This window comes from Acanthaster planci, linkage group LG06, assembly GCF_054643075.1.
Source record: "Acanthaster planci isolate LZ-2023a linkage group LG06, COTS_SCS, whole genome shotgun sequence".
Lineage (NCBI taxonomy): Eukaryota > Metazoa > Echinodermata > Asteroidea > Valvatida > Acanthasteridae > Acanthaster > Acanthaster planci.
In genome coordinates this window covers 14,157,918-14,178,397 of record NC_141782.1, presented here as the reverse complement: position 1 = coordinate 14,178,397, position 20,480 = coordinate 14,157,918, and the positions used below count along the sequence as shown (strand labels likewise).

The following is a 20,480-nucleotide window of genomic DNA, read 5'->3' as shown; positions in this document are numbered from 1 at the left end:
GGAAAATTCTTGTTGCTGCATGTACCGTATGATTTGTCTCTCTGCAGTCTGGCACTCTTCAAGAGTCAGAGTTCCCTGCTTCAGGACCGCATCCTTTCCTTTCCCTTGCAGCGTAGGTGCAGGTTGTGGACAAACCTCAAAAGCCAAGCAACTCCTCTCTTCAGTCGATTCCATGACGAATACTTGGCCAAGAGATCATCAATCTTTGACTTTCCCTGCCCTAAGGTTGTCTGTGTCACCACTCTCTTGACTTCGGGATCCCCTTCAAGACCATCGTTTACTGGCAAGATGTTAGGATCTGGTGCTGTGCCCTGCAGGACAACAGGAGGAACGGGCCAATTTTCCTCGCTCATCAGGAGAAACTGTGGCCCTTTCAGCCATCGGCCATCTGTAATCATCGTGTCAGCACCACACCCCTTTGACCCTTCATCTGCCGGGTTGGATTCCGAATCTACATACCGCCACTGGGACTCCTTAGTTGCATCTTGGATCCTTGCAACCCGATTTGCCACAAAGGTACGGAAGCGTCTACTTTCATTCCGTATGTAATGCAGAACTGAAGTCGAGTCAGTCCAGAAAACGACATCGGTAATGGGCAATCTAAGCTCGTCTTGCACCATCTTGCTCAGCTGAACAGAGAGAACAGCCACTGTCAACTCCAAGCGTGGTATGGGTGTGGACTTCTTGGGACACAGCCTTGCCTTCCAAACAATGAAAGAGCAGTTGATCTTTCCTGAACCATCAACTGTCCTCAAATAGGATGCAGCTGCATACCCACGTTCAGAGGCATCTGAAAAGAAGTGTAACTGACTGACTTCTACTTGGTCTACCCCTCTTGGCTTCAGACATCTGTCGATGGTAAGAGCCTCCAATTTCGGCAAATCGTCTAACCAGTGTCTCCATCTGAGCAACTGATGCTCCTCAACCCTTTCATCCCATCCTAGCCCCCCCCCCACTGCAGACATCCTGAAGCAATATCTTGGCTGTTAGGATAAATGGGGCAAGAAAACCCAAAGGATCAAACAGTGAGCTGACAGTCGACAAGATACCCCTTCTGGTAGTAGGCCTATCCTTCAGAGTGGTCATGAACTGAAAAGTGTCAGCCTCTGCATTCCAGTGTATGCCAAGAGTACGTTCATAGGGAAAGTGATCCAAATCCAGATCAAACACAGACGGTGCCCTTTCATCAGCTGGAATAGCTGTCAGAACCTCTCGGCTATTGCTGAGCCATTTCCTGAGTCTAAATCCACCCTTGTTTAGCAGATCGATGAGCTGACAGGCAAGATTAATGCCGGTTTCTGCGTTGCTCACTGACACCAGAAGGTCATCAACATAGAAGTTGTCATGTACTGCTCTGGTAGCAACCTCTCCATAAACAGCACCATAGTCCTTGGCTGTTTTCCTCAGGGCAAACCCTGCACAACTGGGAGACGACGTGGCCCCAAACAAGTGAACCCGCATCTGGAAGTCAGTGGGATCCTTCGACAAGTCATGATCTGGCCACCAAAGGAATCGTAAGGCATTGCTGTCTCTCGGAGGCACCCGCACTTGATGAAACATAGCCTCTATGTCAGCTACCAATGCAACAGTCTCCTGACGGAACCGTGTAAGCACACCCACCAGGCTGTTGGTGAAATCTGGGCGCTGCAGGAGATTATCGTTGAGTGATGTACCCTTGAATCTTGCAGCGCAGTCAAATACCATCCTCATTTTGCCAGGCTTCTGAGGATGAAACACCAGGTGATGAGGCAAATACCACCTTTTCCCCATCTCAGCATTTGGTACATCTTCTGTCACCGGCCTAGCATACCCTTTCTGGATGTGACCATCAATGGTCTCCTTGTATTGCTGACACAGCTCTCCATCCTTCTGCAGGCGCTTCTTGAGGGAGCCAAGTCTCGTCTCAGCAAGAGCCTTGTTGTCTGGCAACTTGACATTCTCGCCTCTCCATGGCAGACCTATCGCATAGTGGCCATCAACAAACTTTACTGAATCATCCATAATAGCTCTTGCCCTCTTGTCCTCAACCGATTCGCCTCGCTTGGTGTCCATGATAGACCCACCAAAGTCTACCTCCCCAAACCTCGGAACCTGCTGAAGCAGCCGATCATCTTGCAAATTGGCATGATGACTATTTAGGCCTCCTGCCCCTTTCTTAAGCGAGGTCGATGTAGGGCCAACAAGCGTCCATCCCAGAAGGGATCGCACAGCGTAAGGTTCTTTGCGTCCTCCTCGCCTCTCATCCATCACCCCAAATGCCTCCGGAACATCTCCGCCAATCAGGATCTGAACTGGCCTGCCTTCAGTATGGGGAAATTCAATTCCATCCAGATGCCTCCATTTTCTTACATCTCTCTCGCTTGGAAAGATACTTCTGGATATCGCCAAGGTTTGCACTGTCCTCACCCTTGACAGGTCTATCTCCTCCTCACCTTCGGTGGACCTCACTGTTAGGTTGACTTCCATTCCATCGCACTTCCTTTCTCCGGCAACAGTGTTCAGGGAGAATGTGAACCTCTTACTGTTGACTCCAAGCTCTTCAGCAAACCCTTCATCAAATAGCGATACGTCACTGCCTTCGTCGAGTAGAGCACAAGTCCCAACCTCATGGCCATTATGCATGACCCTCACTGGAAGAACTCGTAAAGCTACGTGTCTAGATGTCACTGAATGACATGCTCCAGGCTCTTCCCTTTCACCTTCTATCACCTGCTCCCCAGCCCCGGTCGAGGTACACGTTCCAGCAGATTTAGGCTCCGCTTGGGTGTTGCTGTCATTCTTCTCCTCAGAATTTGCAACCGGTGCCTTTGGGGGATGCAAGAGTGTGTGATGCTTCCATGTGCAGCCAGCAACTTCACACCGACTGCTAAATTTGCATTGTCTTGCAACGTGCCACTGAATGAAGCAGTTGTCACACAGCTTATTATCTCTGACAAACTTACGACGCTCATTGTAAGACTTCAGTGTGAAATTCTTGCAATCTGCCAGTTTGTGAGACAGAGAACAGCATGGACACTTGACCTGTTTGTCCTTCCTTTTTGTGTCTGGACGGCTTTCGGCAACAGAATTGGTTGACAGCGTGGTCATCTTGGCCTTTGGAGTTGAGTGTGGAGACGGGCTGGATCCCTTTGGACTAACAGCCTTGCTGATGTTTTGTCCATACATATTGCTGGCAGTCTTTGCCTTTTGTTCCACAAACTCTGTCATCTGCACAAAGCTTGGTTCTTGTCTGGACTTTATGGTAGCCTGTGCCTTCTTTGCCCAGTCTGCTTGAAGGTGCAATGGCAAGAGGCACTGAACTTTAAGTAAGTTCCCCGAGCTGTTCATGTCTGCATTGTATTCCAGTTGGAATACAATTTTCATGTCTCTTGCTAGATCCCAAAGGGCATTGCCATCGGTTGGTCGTATCTGCCCTCTGCTGGTGACCTTGTGTAGCAGAGCATGCATTATCAGGTGTGGTTGACCAAACTGCTCTCGCAAAATTTTAAGTGTCTTCTTGTAACCCGCTGCTGGTTCCATCAATATGCAGTTTGCGATACTCTCCTTTGCTTTATTACGGCAGTACTGCACCAGATACGTCAATTTTGTTCGAGCATCAGTCACCTTTGAGCCAATATTTGTCTCAAATCCCGTCACAAATGCCAAATATTCGGCTGGATCTCCACTGAAGGACTTGATGTCAGGCTTCGGTATATTCATGGTAAGCGTCAAGGCCTGACACAACTGTTCAATGCTTGTTTGCTCATGTGCTGGAACAGGGTGAAACGTGCGTTGTGGCATTCTTATTTTGTGCTGGAGTGGACTGTGAGGGCGCTGCAAATATTAGGGCTATCTCTTGATCGTTACTATTTGAAGGAAATGTTACGATGCCACTTACATCTTTCATGTCAGCCTGCGCTGGGTCATGATTGACAGCCGGAGCACTGCTTGTGACTTCTTCACTTACGTTCATTGCTTGTGTGACATCTGGTGTGTCTCCTGTGGCTTCATCTTCTGCTTCCATTTCCTCCTCCCAAAGTTGTGCCTCTAAATAACTGTGCTTGCTCCTCTTCATCCTCCACATTTTGAAAATCCAACTTCATCTCCAGCATCATTTTCTGTCGTTCCAGCTCCTGCTTTCTCTTCAGCTGCTCTCTACGCAATTTTGCAATCTCCAGCCTTGTCTTGGCCTCTCGATACTTCTGATTGAATGATCTGTTTGATCTCTCAGATCCATGTTCACTACCATTGTTTTCTGGAGGAGGGGGATTCGATGTTGGAGCCTTCTCTCCACCTTTACTAGTGGTTTCCTCAGGGGACGGCGTTGACTTAGCTTCATCTGCCACGATCTTTGTCTTGACTTGACACGTAGTGTGCACTTATACTTCAGCCCAGAAAACTAATTGTGAACTTTCATGTAGCTCAGTACATGGGAAATATGTCCAAACTCAATCTGAACTCGCTGACTTTATTCACTCTCAAACCTTTACATGTGGCTCTTTATTCGTTTAGGCCTATACAGCTTTTACAGTAGAAAATAACTGTGCACATGTAGCCGTGTGTGGTAAGTCTAGCCTTGCTGTTGTGACAGTGGTTACGACGGTATACAGTTGCGTGTGGTTGCAGTATAGTAGCGGTTTACGATTGTGTAGAGTCTGGGGCAAGTATTAGCGTAAGTTTCTGGGGTTTTACGTTACTTGCGTTCGGAAATTACATGTCATGTGTGAACCTTGACCTAAACCCAAAAAATAGAATGAGGGCGCCTTACAATTTTATGGGACAAAAAAGTTTCTCGGTCGGCAACTATGCAGACGTTATATCGCCCATCAAATGGGTTGCATAGGACCTGCAAAAGCCGGGGTTTAAAAGTGACAATGTGATGATTCCATTCACTTTTAAGGATCTTTTCCCAGTAAGACAAAGTACAAATCCCACCTGCAATACTAGTCCCATAATTAATGCCAATAATGCTAGACTACCCTTGCCCCTTGACAAGAAAATGTCGCCTTTCTGAGAATTCAACCAAGTGTTTTTTTGGGAAAAACATTTTCAGCAAAAATGTTTAGGCCAACTTATCCACGGTCTAATTCTAATTTGCATACTTTAAAAACGTGCCGACTTGTTTTCATCAAATTCTAGAAAGAAATCTGCCAACGGATACAGGTAGTCCATTTTGTCCTCTTAATTTCATCTTGAAATACAGAAATACTAGACAGTGCTGTGGATAACAAATTGTTTACTAAATGTATGTTGGGGGCAATTACCACTTGGTTTAAGTTTCAGAAAATGTGACGTGTTGGTTTTTGTGGGTGTGTATGCCATGGTGGATAGACCAATGAGGACAGGTTGTCCAGCATATCAGCATTATTTATGGGGCTAACAAGTAACATTACTGTTTAAAAGACGTCTGTGAGCCTACCTGCAACTGGAGTATACAGCAGATTTCATCAGATTTCATATTTGGAGTATACAGCAGATTTCATCATAGGTATACCCGCCCTCAAAATAATGTTCAATCAGTTCGTCTCTTATGAAACTATTAAGGAATCAAACATTGTAACAAAATCATTATTTACATTCCGTTCTGTGGGATATCGTGCAGGGACAGAAAAAAATATCACATAGGCTATAGACCTAAAGTCATGCTGTTCACGAGTAAAGTTACGTTTATAGTAACTAAGTTATCGAGAAAAACAATTTACTCTAACAAAAGTCTATTTTTTAAATTTATTGTAACCAAAAATGGTATTAATTCATATACACGTTACTTAACCGATGTGAGGATATTATTTCTTCTTTCAAGTGGAGTTCGGCGCAACTGCAAAAACGAATACATGTACATGTACATTTTCTAGTTCTATTGCTAAAATGAGAGTCAGGCTCGTTGATCGATCGAACAAGGACATGTTCGTGTGAAACGATCGAGGGTCAAAGTTAAAAATACCACTGCGCAATCGTGACCAAAAAAACCACGGGCGACGCACGACGGACGACGCACGACGGGCGACGCACGACGGACGACGCACAACGGACGACGGCAGATATGGAATTCCATAGATCGTTGGTATCATTGACATTCTTGACTAACGCCCTTAAGTACTTGGAACTTATGCCTTTGGGAGTTCTCGTGGTCAGGGGTATCACGTTTGTACAGGGTTCAGCTCAATGTGCATGGTTTTATTCGAGGTGGCCGCAGGTGCTGCCTCGTGTTCCGGTTAAAATTTGCCCAATATACATGTGCGTATGTTGGTATTCCGGTGGAGTTTGTGAATAAATCCATATCCAAGCTGTGGCATACACACACACACTCAAAATGGTTTGCCCACTTTCCTTCTTTTTGAGTTTGAGTATAATGCCTACATTTAGAACAATGTATGTGTAGAGAGGTCTCAAATCTGTTAACTTGAATCTAAATTGAAACGTTCACAAATTAATAAACTTTGAATGAAACCTGTGATGGCATGGGCATCTGTGCCGTCTTTATTTGTGTCCATGTTTTCGTTTATCCAATCCTTAATTGTAGGTGGCCACTACGTAGCCGGGAGTTTTTTTTCTTTATTTCGTCTTTTGTTGGCATTCTTGTGTGCCTATTTTAGTATTTTGCACGAGGGACACATTAAATAGATTCAAAGTACGTATGAAAAATGAACAAAGACACTACTTAAAAAACATAATAGACATGAATAAGACGTAAGAGTTAAAAAATCAAAAATATTACCCCATATTAAAACACCGAAAAAAAGTGACAACCATATACAGAAAAATAAAACAACCTGTCAAATACAAAAAAGACAAAAGCAAAACCTCGACAGTCTTATTTCATGTAATCACTTGTGCAATACCCCCACGTTAATGGTATATACATTAGTCTACCTTTACTTTATCATCATTGCTATGATATCTTAGTTTTCAAATTTCATGACTTATACATGTAGTTTAGTCTCTTTTGTCTTGTAAGGTGGGAAGGGTGTGTACACCACAAAATACAACAGAATTGTGCTCTTCTATCAAATCATAACAGACATTGTTACTGATCTTAGGGTGGGTAGCCGTGTTAGTCTATCCAAAACAATAATTATTGAGAGTTTAAGTAGCACTTAAAGACTAACTGAGTAGATAAATCACATAAGCTTTCGTAGTAACAAGTACTTCATCAGATGTGGTGAAGTAACATATCATCAGCACAGGTATATCTATGTAATATGACAATGAAGCACTCAAGCATGTCCAAACAAAGGGGCATAATTCATCACTGGGGGCAGTAGTGGGTAATTGACCACGATCTGTATTAAGTCCAGAGTCAATGCAGTCCAGTCTGTGGATTATCTTCTGTTCCTCTGCTGCCCTTTCCATTCTGGTTTTGAAGTTCTTTTGTCTCAGTATACAGCCACCCTCGAGTCAGTGACAGAATGACCTGGGAGATTAAGGTGTTGGGATACTGGCTTTTCTACATCCTGGTGTCGAATGTCAAATTTGTGGCGATTGATCCGTTGCCTTAGTGACTGACCAGTTTGAGTAATGTACAGAGCTCTGGGGCATTGTTGACAACTTATAGCGCACACCACATTTGGTGCGTTCGATTAGTGTAAGTCAAACTTACACGAGACCGTTCGTTTAGCCATCACATGATCTTCGTGCCTGCCTTGGTGTCAACCACCACTACCCTATTCTTGGTTTCAAGACGTTAGTGCGTGATAGCGGACACCGTGAATAGTGCACCCCCTAACGATTCACAATTAGACTGTGTGCCAGCTCACACTAACGTCTTGGGAATCTTGCAGCACCGTTTTAACTTGTTTTGTATTTTTCCCTCGGCTTTCCAAGGGAACGAATCATCACTTGCCAAATAGTAAATTCGATGACCTAAATAATACACCATGGTAAGGTCACATGCATCACGGCTGTCTGCAGTCCCGTCAACACGTTCGTACAGAGTTAGCACGGAGTAGAACGGGTGATACTCAGACTAGGTTAGGCCTAGGATATGACAGAGGATGCTGTTCTTGGTGACCCATAATCATGTACAGTCAGTATGCCCTCCCCAGCTAACTAAAGCGTCCTTAGAGACTATATAGACCTTAACCTTCGAGGACGGAGTACCCAGACTGCAAGTTGGTTGTCGTTTTCTTGCTGCACGTGTAGGTTTATTGCTGCTTGTGTGAGTAATTTGGCCTCAGGCAGCATGCTCATGATTGTGAGTTGCGAAAAACGCGAAACGTATTTATGGTGTGATATCAGACAACGGTTTTGTTTTCCCAATTTTTCTGCCACAAACATCGCAAACGTGATACGATGCAGCAAAACTGTAGTCCCCTACGATATCTTTTAGAAGAGTGGCAATTTCATGTCTAGTATGGAGTGAAAAAAAATTCGTCTTACATGTCACTAATCCCTTCCCACAAACCAGAAACTATCGACATCGTACTTGCTCGCGTGAAGCTGCTATGTTGTTCGAACTTTGAAGTACATGTACATAATTATAATACCAAGGCTATAAATATTTAAGAAGATCGGACATTTGCATACAACTGCCACACCCCCATTCCTGCAAGATCCCCAAAACGTTAGTGAGAGTAAGTAAAATCTAGGTGTTCGAGGGCGCTCTTCAACAGAAATAAAACAATTATCAATCACTGACGTCTTGGGCCAAGACTACCACTACCCCGGCTGCTGGCGAGCGGGTCTGTGGAGGCTGCCCGAGTATAATGACGTCACGGACGGACTGTTAAGCATGGGCATGAATGGAAGTAACATGGCGGCGAAGTTGAAGTTAAGCACGTAAGTACAGAACCTAGAACAATTAATGAGAGATCTTATTTTGCGGAAATTATATTAATATCAGACACCATCCCAGCAGTTTTGCACAAAATTACCGCGTACGGAGATACGAGCTGTCATTGTCATTCTGCCTATTTCCAAACAAAAAGGGAAACGTTTCTCAGTCCGATACAGATCTGGGCCCTAGTCGAGGCCCTGCCCTATGCCTAGAGCTAGACCAAGGCTGTATAGGTCCTACATCTGTATTTCTATAGTCGGCAAAACATCTACAGGACACATCATGAATGCGAACTTAAACAGGGCCCGGCGTAGGCTTATAATTCTAAGCCTATAGGCCTACTCCTTCGTCTCCCTCAAATGCCTGTTGACGGGTCTAATCCATGGAGGTAGGTCAGGCCTACCCCGACTCTAATGTTTGATGGTTCCCTACGCAATGGCATTTGAAACTGCCGGCCCACCACTGAAAACCTCCGCTCAATCTTTTTGATAAAATCTTCCCCTAAAATGATGGCCATTATAGGCTGATAGGAAACGTGTATGGCCAACATGTAAGAAACTGGCAGTAGGCCTACCAGGAGCATGTGTATTTTGTAGAGTGTAACCTGGCCTACATTTGGCGAAAATTGAACAGCCTACATCTGCGTTTGTGTGGTTCCTTGACTACAGATTCCACTGACATTTCCAAACACATACATTATCCACAGCTTTCGGATGTGGGATCCAAAGCATCATAAACGCTTAATTGTTATGCCGCACCTTTTTTGTCATGTGATGTACGACTACAAAGTGCAGATGTGTATAGATCATTCAGGTATTTATAGGTCAGGATGGCAGGAAAAAGCTCTTTAATTATATATAACGGGTTTGCCCTTACCCAAATACATCTTGATAAAAGGAAAAAGCTCATTTTTTGCCAATGATGTAGGTAATTACACTCTACAGAGTAGGCCTATATGGGCACAAAGGATTCCATGCGAATCAAAAGAACTGTCCTCCGAGATATCCACTACAAAAGAGGTCCAGAAAAATAAATATAAAATTTTTGTTTCCAGTAAGAGGAATGAGTAGCAATAACTACTAAGTGATTATTTAAGGAATGATAAAATGTGATGTACCAGTATTTTCTATTTCCATCTGGTGCTGTTCTTGCTCCATTGGTATAGCCTTGTATAATGCATGAATTTTTGACACTTTCTTAAACGTAATTTGTGCTTTATTCTCGTACAGTTTTTTAATTCGAATGTGGCGTGTGTTTGTGTGGTGGTGGGGGGTATTTTGCATGCATTAATTTCTTGTTATAACACATTAATTGCAGGTTTCAATTAGTTTCTTGCGATTTTGTGGGGCTTTACTATCTTATATGCCTACTCTGATTGACTGTTTTATTTATTGCAATTTGCATAGTTTTTCTATATCTTTTAATACTATTTTAAATCTAATTTGTTTTTTTAGTATTCCACTTCAAGTTTGGATTGACAGGCTTTTGGGTCATCGTGTTTAAGTATACTTAAAGAGAGAGGAATATTACGGCTGGGCTTACAGCCTTGCAGCCCTTTCTTTGACGTATATAGCAGCCCTTCCTCTTTCTCTTTCTCAAAGTATTTACTTTGTTTGAATGTATGGCGAGTGTGGTGGTATGACGGGCGCACTGTACTTTGCCGGGCTCTCAGTCAGTGCATACCACCATCGAGGGAGGCAGATCTTCCACCAGAGGCGAAGACTTCTACCAAGCCAAGCCGGCAAGACTGGGTGTTGTCCGGACCGTGGAGCGTCGAGGCTGCTACCGTGAGGGCCAGCGGCTGACCTCCAGTACCCAGAGCCCGACGCTGCTTGTCACTGGTCTCCAAAGTCTTCACCGTCCTATGGCACTAGCCGAGCAGTAATAGACTGTGACAGCCCTGCCCTGCCTCCCCGTGCCTGACTGAGCACCCGGCCTTTCCTCGTTCTTAGTTCCGTGAGCTCACATTAATTTCATTATATTTGCCGAATACTGGGTTTTCATGTCATGTATTGCCCTTGTAAATATTAATTTCTGGATGTAATAGTTTGTCGTCAGTTCTTTTTGTTACTTGATCATAAGTTAATACCTGCCTGATGCATTCGTCCATTGCCAGTTCTCCAACGTACCAAAATTCTACGTTTCTTCCCTCCCTCGTCAGGTGTTTTCTATATCATTTTCCGTTAATTCGTCTTTTCTCTGCCTTGCGTCCGAGTATGCTTGTCAGCGCGTAACACAGCTTATTTGGCTTACTTCTTTGGGAAATCACCAAATAATAACGTGCGCGTTCATGTGTATCAAATTTGTGGGTCGTCACTTCGCCATGCAACATTCTAATGAACACGGACTAAACTTGGATCAAGGAGCCTAGGGCTAGACCTAATACTAAGCTAAGAGCCGTAATGTTTTGTCCGAGAACACTTTGAACGTTTCCTTTGCTGCACGTCACCTCGGGTGCTGAATGATTCGCTTTTGCACTGTTATCACACGGATGCAATCGCTAGTCGCACAGGGGTGATGGCCTTGCACAGATTTACTAATGGAGAAAATACGTCACACGGGATCACAGCAAACGGCACGCAGAGCATTGTGGGTAAATTTCTGCCAGGTGCACTAGCTCGCTCAATGCATTACACAAGCGGTGGTTATCAATTCTATATTTTTCGATATTTTTTCATCATTGCTTTAATTATTTTCACTACACTTTATTCGTTCATCCAAAATTGATCAAGATAACCAACGCTTTAAAATACATGTATATCTCCAAAAGACATGTGATCAGTGATACGCAGTGAAAAAGATAAATTACAACAAAGTGATTGTACTGAGGTCGAGTTTTTATTACACAGCCGACACTTTGCCGATCCCAAAGCGTTGCCAAAGGCGAACCCCCCCCCCAAAAATACAGAGTGTCCACATAAAAAGTATACCGTGATAAAAAGTATTGTAATACCAAAACTACTTTATATATGGGAAAGCGAAACATATCTCTAGAAAGGGCAGAATGCTATCTTTGCAATGGTATACAGCTCGTGATGCTATTGACCCAGATGAGTGAACAAACTAGACCGGTGTTGAGGGTACTGAAGTCAGCACTGTGACAAGTTTATTTGATTAACAAGGCTTGCTGTCTCATCCTTGAATTCGGAGCCTTCTATATGAGTGGTCTTGTAGAAACAAAATATTAAACATCTTGTTTTTACGCTATCACCGAGGTCTTTTAGTTTTGTTTAAAGGAATACCATTTTTCCGATTATTGGAAAAGTGCAGATTGGCACAATCCATATTTATTCCAAACACGGCAATTAATCATGTTTGACTTTTATACTCAATAGACCGATTGCGGCCGCTAAATCAAATGACCTACAGTGGGTATCAACCCCATACATGTAGCAACGAGTGATTGAGTGTTGTCTGCAAACAATACAGCAAAGTTCCGGAAGTACCCAGCACATCAGTAGTCTGAGTAAGGCACCTATCTTCGCCTTTATTTTTGGTAAATGATAATAATGAAACACTTTGCTTTTGGCGGATGCCGTGTTTGTTGATAGTAAATACGCACTATAGGTGACGTGACTTAGCGGGCGCAATCGGTCTATTAATTCGACAATGAAAGACTTTTACACATAGCTTAAAACATCATAAAATTTCCTTCAATTTCTGACCGAACAGTGCAAACTTAATTTTTTTTACAGCAGTTTAACATTATGTTTTTAAATTTAAAAAGAATCCAACATTTCAAGTTTGCTGGAGATGCGAGGGCACATATCTAATGGAAATGCCGCGTCAAAAAGAGCAAATTAAAAGACTGAGATAAAGTGATTTTTGAAATTATTTTATTTCCTCTTCTTTCAAAGATTAGTGCAGGATGAAAACCTGGCTTTAGGCACTTGTGGTTTGGGGCCAGTAGAGTACAGCGGTACAGTTGTGCTCAATAGTATTCATACCGTTTAGAAAATAACACACTTTTCTAAATTCTTTATTTGTAAAATTTATTATGTTGGTACTTCCGCTATATCTTTTGTCTATTTGTTGCAATACACAAATCCACGTTGCATAATATTGGTACGGCCCGGGTTCCTTTTTTGCTTTTGTTCAAATTTATTCATACCTCAGGTTTACAGAGTCCATTGTCTTTTCTTAATAGTCAACAGCGTAGCCTTTTTTCCTGATGATTACCCCAAGACGGTTCCTGTAAGTGTCCACAAACTATCTGCATGTCTTCTGTGGGATGTTGGTCCACTCTTCCTTGTCGAAAGCCTCCGGCTGGGTCAGGTTGGGCTGTTCACTGACACCACAAACATTCGCAGCCGTGCGCAATGCACCCTGCCGCATTGTGAATTGCGGTGCCGGAAAAGTTTCACTTTTTTGCCCTTCGTTCTTTTTAGTTTTAAATGATCTTGAAAGACGAAAGTGCGTTGAGATTAGTGTTAAATAATCCCCAAATACTTTCCCACTTTGTGCAAAGCTGCACTTCAACCACAGATAACATATGACACTATAAGTTGAGTTGTGCAAATTTGTATTAATTGACATATTGAAAAATGGTTCTGAAACCCCGATAAACAAATGTGTGGCTGAGACATCATGCTTGACAGCCAATGTTATATACGTTCACGAAGGTGGAATAATAGGGGTCAGACCACGAGGAAGAAGTTTCCACCAAACTCACGGGGATAAAGGTATCATGGCATGCATTCCTAACGTTGAAAAGCTCGCAGCATGTCCCTAAAACTGCGTTCGTTGATTGCAGTTCACTTCAATGTTTGCTCTTTTTATTTTAACGGATTAACTTGTGGATGAAATAATATATTTCCTTTTCACCTTCTCAAAATGATACCCTGAATGGCTTTTCTTGCTGAATCCTCATAGGCCACATCCAATAACACTTCAGACCTTTCCCGTTGTAACAGTCCCTGTGGCCTAATGGAGAAGGCGTCGGTCTCCTAAACCGAAGACTGCGGGTTCGAGTCCCGCCAGGGATAACAAAGTCCCTTTTCGTTTCAATGTTTATTTCTTTCTTATCCAAAAGAAAATGAATATGAGTTTTTGTTTAATTGTTTGATATTATTATTAGGGCCCCTTTAACACAGATCTTGAAGTTGTGGGTACGGCAAGGTTTTCTTTTTGTGGGCAGGGGTAGTTGCAAAACACTCATTAGCAAGGAAACTGATCAGCCATTCATGTTTGAAGGGGTCCGAGTTCAAGTTATTTTTAAAAGCAAATAATTCAGTTTCATTCTCTTCCCTCCTAATTTGTTTCTATTCCCTCGCCTATTGCCCCCTCACGAAGCCCTCCTTTTATAAGATCGAGAAGTCCTAAGGATGATGTTGGATAGATTGAACGGTTGGTCGCGACATTTCAGGGATCAAGTGGGAATCAGCAAAATGCTTTGTTAAGTTAACTGATATGTAAAGGCAAGGCAAAGTTGAAGCTATATTTCAATAAAACAGTCCCTGAAAATCCCTGATGTATGTTAACAATTAAGGGGGGAAATGACAATTTGTTAAAATTACTCACAAATGAAGTGAAACGTGCTACATGTACTTCATTATCACAATTTGAAACAGAAAACTGATTTGGTGTGATTTGCCAGAGCTGAGCCACTTAGGCCTATGCCTTTCGACAACCCAAACAATGGTCATCAAGGTCTTAGGCGGGGTGGGAGCGAACATTCCCAGAAAAAGGTGACAGTGGCGTTTCTAAAATACTGGCCCTTTCAATCACTTCAAAGACGATCAGGGAAAACTTGCCCCCAACTCTCCTCCCGGCCCCGCTGGATGCGCCACTGAAGCCAATGGTAATGACATTAGGACAGCTCAGGCAATCAACTGCATTATGCGCTACCTTACGAAAGTGACAACTCTCGTTGCCATGCTGTTAGTTATAAATTTTTTTTTGTAGTAATAGGGAATAAAGATGTGCTTTGCCGGTCTTAAACGTGTGCTTAAGACTGGCTTAGGAGAATGGACGCTACTAATGCACAAGCTTGCGGCTCGGGCGTCATCAGCGTTCCGTCTTGTGAGCTGGTAGGTTGAGACGGGCCAAGCACGATTTATTCCCATCCATAAATACCTTTTTTAGTCAGAGAATCAAAGATGTCAAAAGAGTCAATATATGATGGATTTCAAGCGATCATTGTTCTGGAATTTACTTAATTTATTTTCCCGAACACCCCCATTCATGTTATGGTATATTCCTTGTGTAAGTTATCCAAAAGAATTCCCTTATATGGACTTGGCGGACGCGTGGCCACCCGTGTGCACAGACTATAGACAACAAAATTGCGTCGCTTAGTGCAGTCGCACCGATGCAAAAACGCTACAACAGCTTCGTCCCATCCTGCCGTCGTGCTGTCGTGTCCTAATATCGCGCCGTCGCGTCGTGTCGTCACAGCGTCGTGTTGTGTATGACGCGTAGTGTCGTCGTCCATCGTATCGTGCCGTCGTGCCGTACAGGCTCTAAAAATTGAACTCCACGAAACTGCTAAAGGGCTTGACGCAACGAGTCGACGGCACAACGCGACTGCAAGACAGTGCGACGCGACAGCATGAGGCAATGCGTTAGACACAGTATAAAGGTAATAATGAGAAAGGAAGCGATGTAACGACGTGACGGCACGATCCTTTGGAATTTTGTCGTCTATAGAACACCATAAGTCACACGTTGTTGAATAGGCAAAATGTCTGAATTACTGACGCATATGTCTTTTTATAGTTACTGTCTGATTATGTTTTGGCACTTGTCTTTTTAGTTGTTTAATTCAGAGGCAGTCAAAACTCTACAATAACCGCCTAGGTCAACATTATTTGAAACTTACGGTAATCATTATTAAAAAAACGATGAATCGCAAACCTGGCCTGAAATTCGTTAAGATTCTTAAGTTAATATTCGTTTTTTACGCTACAAGGTTTTAAGTAATAAAATCAAATATTGCAGATTTTTGCGACAAGCATTCGAGGTCCTACACTGTTGAGCTTTCAATCGCAATCACGTCTGTGTGCACCGTTTTGCTACAATTAATGTAGGACTAAGCCTATTTACCGCAAGTAAAATATATTCATTTTTCTCCATTTTTCATTAAGTGACATGTTCAATTACTCCCCACCGTGCTTAAGAAGCCACAAACATTCGTATGGTATAAGAACAGGATCGTTTGAGTTCGTGAGTCTCGTCCTATGAACGCCTCCGTGCATATAAGTTATTTAGGAATAAAGATACATTTCGTGTAACGCCATGTACCATGCATCGAAAACCGACTGGTTTTCTCTAAAATTAACGCGTTTCAGATATTTTCATAGTGCAGGTTTTCAGTGAATAATAAGCGTTCTTAAAGGTATACCAATAAATTCCTCTACCACCTTCGGTGTCACTAGGTTGAAGGTAAGGACCGTTAAGGCTGGAGGAACCACAGGCAGTATGCCACCATGCTCCCCCTTGAATGAATACGCAATTCGCTGGTGAATATAAGTCGTTGTCTTGATCCTTAGTTGAGAATTTGTAGTTGTTAGCGAGTGAATCTCCAGCTGTACTAGCAACATTAAACGCGTTGAAAGTAAGTGTATACTGGTCCCCTGACAATCGAACCCCGCTATACTCTGCCCACACCTTGCCTCCCATCCAGTCTTCCATGTCGAACCTCATCTTCCACGACCCCCCTGGTGCTGAGGTCAGCGCTTGTAAGACGGTGTTCCCTAGCCAGAACTCACCGGACAGGTTGCCGAAACCGGCCGCATAGTCTTTCCAAGGGCGGTCAAAGTCCTCGCTGCCGTCTTGCCTCCTTTGAATTACGACCCACCCTCCGCCATCGGCCTCCATGTCGCAGAACACCTCCAAACCATCGCTGAATGCGGCCGGGTAGATGGTGTACACGCCGCTAGTACGGTAACCCGCGTCTCGGAGCTGCTTGCAGCTACTGCAAGACAAAAGGGCCGTGCCTTCATCGGCGTCGTAATACACACTGCCCGGTGTCTTCACGAAGTCCTCGGGATGTGCCTCACGCGAAGCATTGTTCAGGACACACGTGCCGTCCCATTCGTAGAAATTGAACGACTTGCAGCGTGGATCGGCATGGCAATTTATTCCGCAGACAACTCTCCTCCCTCCAACTGACTCATGAAGTTCAAAATTTTTCAGCGCTCGATTTGCTGCTCCATGAAACGCAAAATGTCTCACTGCACTGCAAGGATTTTTCTGGCCGCTGAGAGAACTGATTACGCACACGAGACAAAGTAATAAAGCGACTCGGAGGAACAGTGTGGGAATCGATTGTGTTTCCATACTTGCAGAATCGTGCACTGAGTCAATATGAAAGAAATCCCAAATAGCTTTATAAACACACACAGTATTGAAACTTTGGCGTCCAGTAGCCGATTACAAAAGTCAAAACAGACCAACGGGCAGTGCAGAACTGTAGTTGAAATCATTCAAGAGTTTGCAAATATATGAACAGGAAATAAAGCAACTGGTGAGCGTCCCTTCCATCATGAGTCCCTAGCTGATGAAATGTCAACTGGCTCTGCAGGAAAGCTCTCAAACTCTGAACCACGACTTCAGTGTTTACTGGAGCAGACAGTAAATGTTAATTGTGCGGTTCTGTCATGGCTAATTGATCATAAGGCATGAGGTAAAGCGAAGAAATAAAATAGCCTTTATTAGTTTGCTTACGTTCAAAAATTACGCAGAGTGGTATCTAAGCAACAGTAGGTGGTCTTTTGTGCATCAACGGTAGGACACAATGCACGGTCAGCCAAAAGACTGTCATAAATCAGGGCTACATTAACACAATATATTGCACTGGTTTTGAAAATCTGCTGAAGTGAATTGGACAGGATATAAAACCTCAAGGACCATATAATAATGCTTGTTTAGGTGTTTGTTGCCAAGCAACCTTATCCTTAGCAAAACCCACTCTGAACTCGTTTAGCACAACTGAAATAGATCTGTGCTAAAAAAAAAACTAAACATCTTCGGTATTATGAAGGTCACCACTTGGAGTTATTATAATTGGCTATCGAGGTTCCTCGACGGTGAACCTCGATAGCAAATTATGTCTACAACAGACTGAACAATAAGGCCGATATAGTAGACTTCAACATCCCTGACTAAATTTAAGACAAATTTTCCCATTACATTGCAGACCTATAGCCATATGTTGGTGTTCCGTTCTCTTTTCAGTGGTATTTCAGTGGTAAAGTCGTATTTTTGTCAATGAATGGGGTTGCTCAGCATTTATCAACTGTGCATTATCATGCGGTCTGGAAGGTTGGAATTTCTTAGAGGTCTCCTGTGCATGTGCATTTGACAGGAAATAAGTCTTAAATGTGGCCAATGTTCTGCTCAGAGCAGTAAACATTCTTCTTTAGAACATTCTCTTTTGGATTTGTTATATCAAGAAAAGTATTACAAGAACAGTGTTCACACTTGCCAAACCCCCTTCCCCAAAGGGTCTCGGTGTACTAGAACTGTATGTGTATTTAAAGGCCCGTCTCGTAATTAATACTGTCTGAGTAACGGGGGTTTGTAGCCGTTACAACCTTGATATTGGTGACAGGTTTTTCCCTAAATGTTCGTTTTCTACGCTTACGATTTAGAGTTTTTCCTTCTATTACCATTTAGTAGTATTATTTATTAGTGCTTTGACAACTACGTGAGATTCCTCAACGGTTTGTAAATTATTTATTTTTTCTTTAATGATTGCCAGCTTTGCGCAATAATATCCAAACATTAACTTTGAGAGTGACCTAAAACACTTTCACTGTAGAAATTTTGGTGTTACTTTCAACACCCTCCAGTGCACTGTAACACTTAAAGGTGTGCAAAGTAACACTAGTGGTGTTAAAGTAACATCTTATGGTGGGGTCATCTGATAACATCAAAAAGTGTTGACTTTAACACCAGAGGTTTTACAGTGCAGTTCCCGCAACGCCTTTGCTTTTCACCACTTTTGGAAAAATGTTTATCCCAGTGAGGGTAAAACCTGCATCCAAGGGCTGATCCCGAACCAAATGATCGGGAGGGGTTGTGTTAAAATTTAAACCAAGTACAAGGAGTGGTTACAAATGAGATGGACTTTTTTGTGCATTTAACCACTTTAAAGGATGTAATAGTGAAGTCAACTGTTATATACACGGGACATTTATTTGTATATTTATTTAAACACTTAATTCTGGACGTTCGAATCTTTGAAACAGCAAAAAAACTCCAAAGTCACGATATTCCTAACTGTCATGCCACCCATTTCATCTTGTTTGTATGGTCAAAGTTTCCAAAATTTCACTTTCACATCGTGAGTAACTTTGGCTCAGAATTGAACTTCCACTCAAAACATTTTCCAGAGGGATTTATTATAAGGTGTTTGGTTTGATGAGATTTTGAAATGTTGCTTTATCCTGAAGGCAAGCTAACTAGTGCTGGTGACAAGTACAAAACGTATGCACGCAGTCCTAATTTTGGAAACACTATACTTTCCCTTGCATGGCATTGAATTGCATTAATATTATTAGAAAAAAACACCCCTTCTAACAAACTGACCCATCTTTTGTCTTTATGAACAGCCCTCTTTCCATGTCACTATCGTATATTTCTCCCTGTAATGGATTTTAATTAAACTGTGGCCGGCCACCATTTCAAAAGCAGAAGAAACATTTACTTTGAGATATCACTCAGCTCTCACAAATGCCACAAATGCCACTAGGACCCTTTTTAAACGTAAGTGCCAACAACTTTGTGGAAGGTCACAGCGCGGTCACCGAGGTAAATCTCTGATATCAAAATCCGGGGAGCGGCGACAACCGTGTGCTCGGGAGTATATACAACGTATTGCATCACCGGAACTAGGGCTGCGGAGCGCGCGATCAATTTAGCTCGATTGCAACTGCTTGCTTTCATTTTCGGCCTAGCTTCGCTTGAGCCGGTCGATGGCCCTCCTCCCTTCCTGGTGCGGTCACCTTTGCACTTGGCTTAGGATTGAGGCAGAGGGGATGTTGGGGATGGAGAGCAATTGTCTAGTTGCTTTATTCAGCAACTTGAATGGCCCAGCCCCTGGGAGGAGGGGTGGAATGGCTCATCTTGAGTGGGTGGGGTCGGCACGAACGGACGAGCGATCTATCGCCGGGGTGCTGGCTCATGCGAACATTCATGCTTTGGATCAGAGCAGTTCTATCCTCCAGGGGCTCTTGTACTGTTCTTGTTGATCCACTTGCGGATAAATACATGTATAGTAGTTGTCATTATTGATTCAATCTTGTTGCTAGCATTACAGAAAGATGATATATAAATAAAACAAATTGGAAAAAAAATTGCATTACATAGTGTGACGGTTACTTAACTGGTTTTCATGTCTACTGTTATTTGCATCTGTAAGCATGTAAAGTACACATAGATTGACCTTTGTTGGACCATGCTTGTCAGACTGACTCAGACAAATAAATGCTTGCTGGTTGTTCACAACTCCTTTCTCTATGCTGCGACTCTTTTCAGTGTTATATTTCTAACCACGTTTGCCATTCGCACCCTACAAATTGTAGGAAAAAAATACACAAGAGGTCTGCCAGATTTTTTTTATTTATAAGGGGATTCTCCACTGGTCTAGTACCCCAGTACCCCTCTCATTTAGTGTACATGTACCAAGCAGTGCACAATAAGCCAGGATGCACTGAAAAGCTATGTTCATTTCCAATACCCAGCAAGAAATGAGACCGAGGGGTACCCCCCCAACATGTCC

At 43.0% G+C, this 20,480-nt stretch overlaps 1 protein-coding gene, 1 long non-coding RNA gene and 1 other non-coding gene across 3 annotated transcripts in view; 2 read left to right on the top strand and 1 right to left on the bottom strand.

Moving 5' to 3' along the window:
* Window positions 1–20,480, top strand: part of LOC110988398 (uncharacterized) — a 28,769-nt gene that overhangs the window by 2,428 nt on the left and 5,861 nt on the right. The window lies entirely within an intron of this gene.
* LOC110988403 (techylectin-5B-like) lies at window positions 11,596–17,240 on the bottom strand. Its single transcript, XM_087137733.1, has one exon. It carries the CDS (start codon window positions 17,033–17,035, stop codon window positions 16,031–16,033), a length of 1,005 nt encoding a protein of 334 aa, XP_086993859.1. The 5' UTR covers window positions 17,036–17,240; the 3' UTR covers window positions 11,596–16,030.
* Window positions 13,668–13,740, top strand: Trnar-ccu (transfer RNA arginine (anticodon CCU)). Its single transcript has one exon. It is a non-coding gene; the product is annotated as a tRNA-Arg (tRNA).

What these genes read in the sequence shown, in the direction of transcription:
- LOC110988403 (XM_087137733.1), bottom strand. Translation starts at nt 17,035, where the DNA reads ATGGAAACACAATCGATTCCCACACTGTTCCTCCGAGTCGCTTTATTA.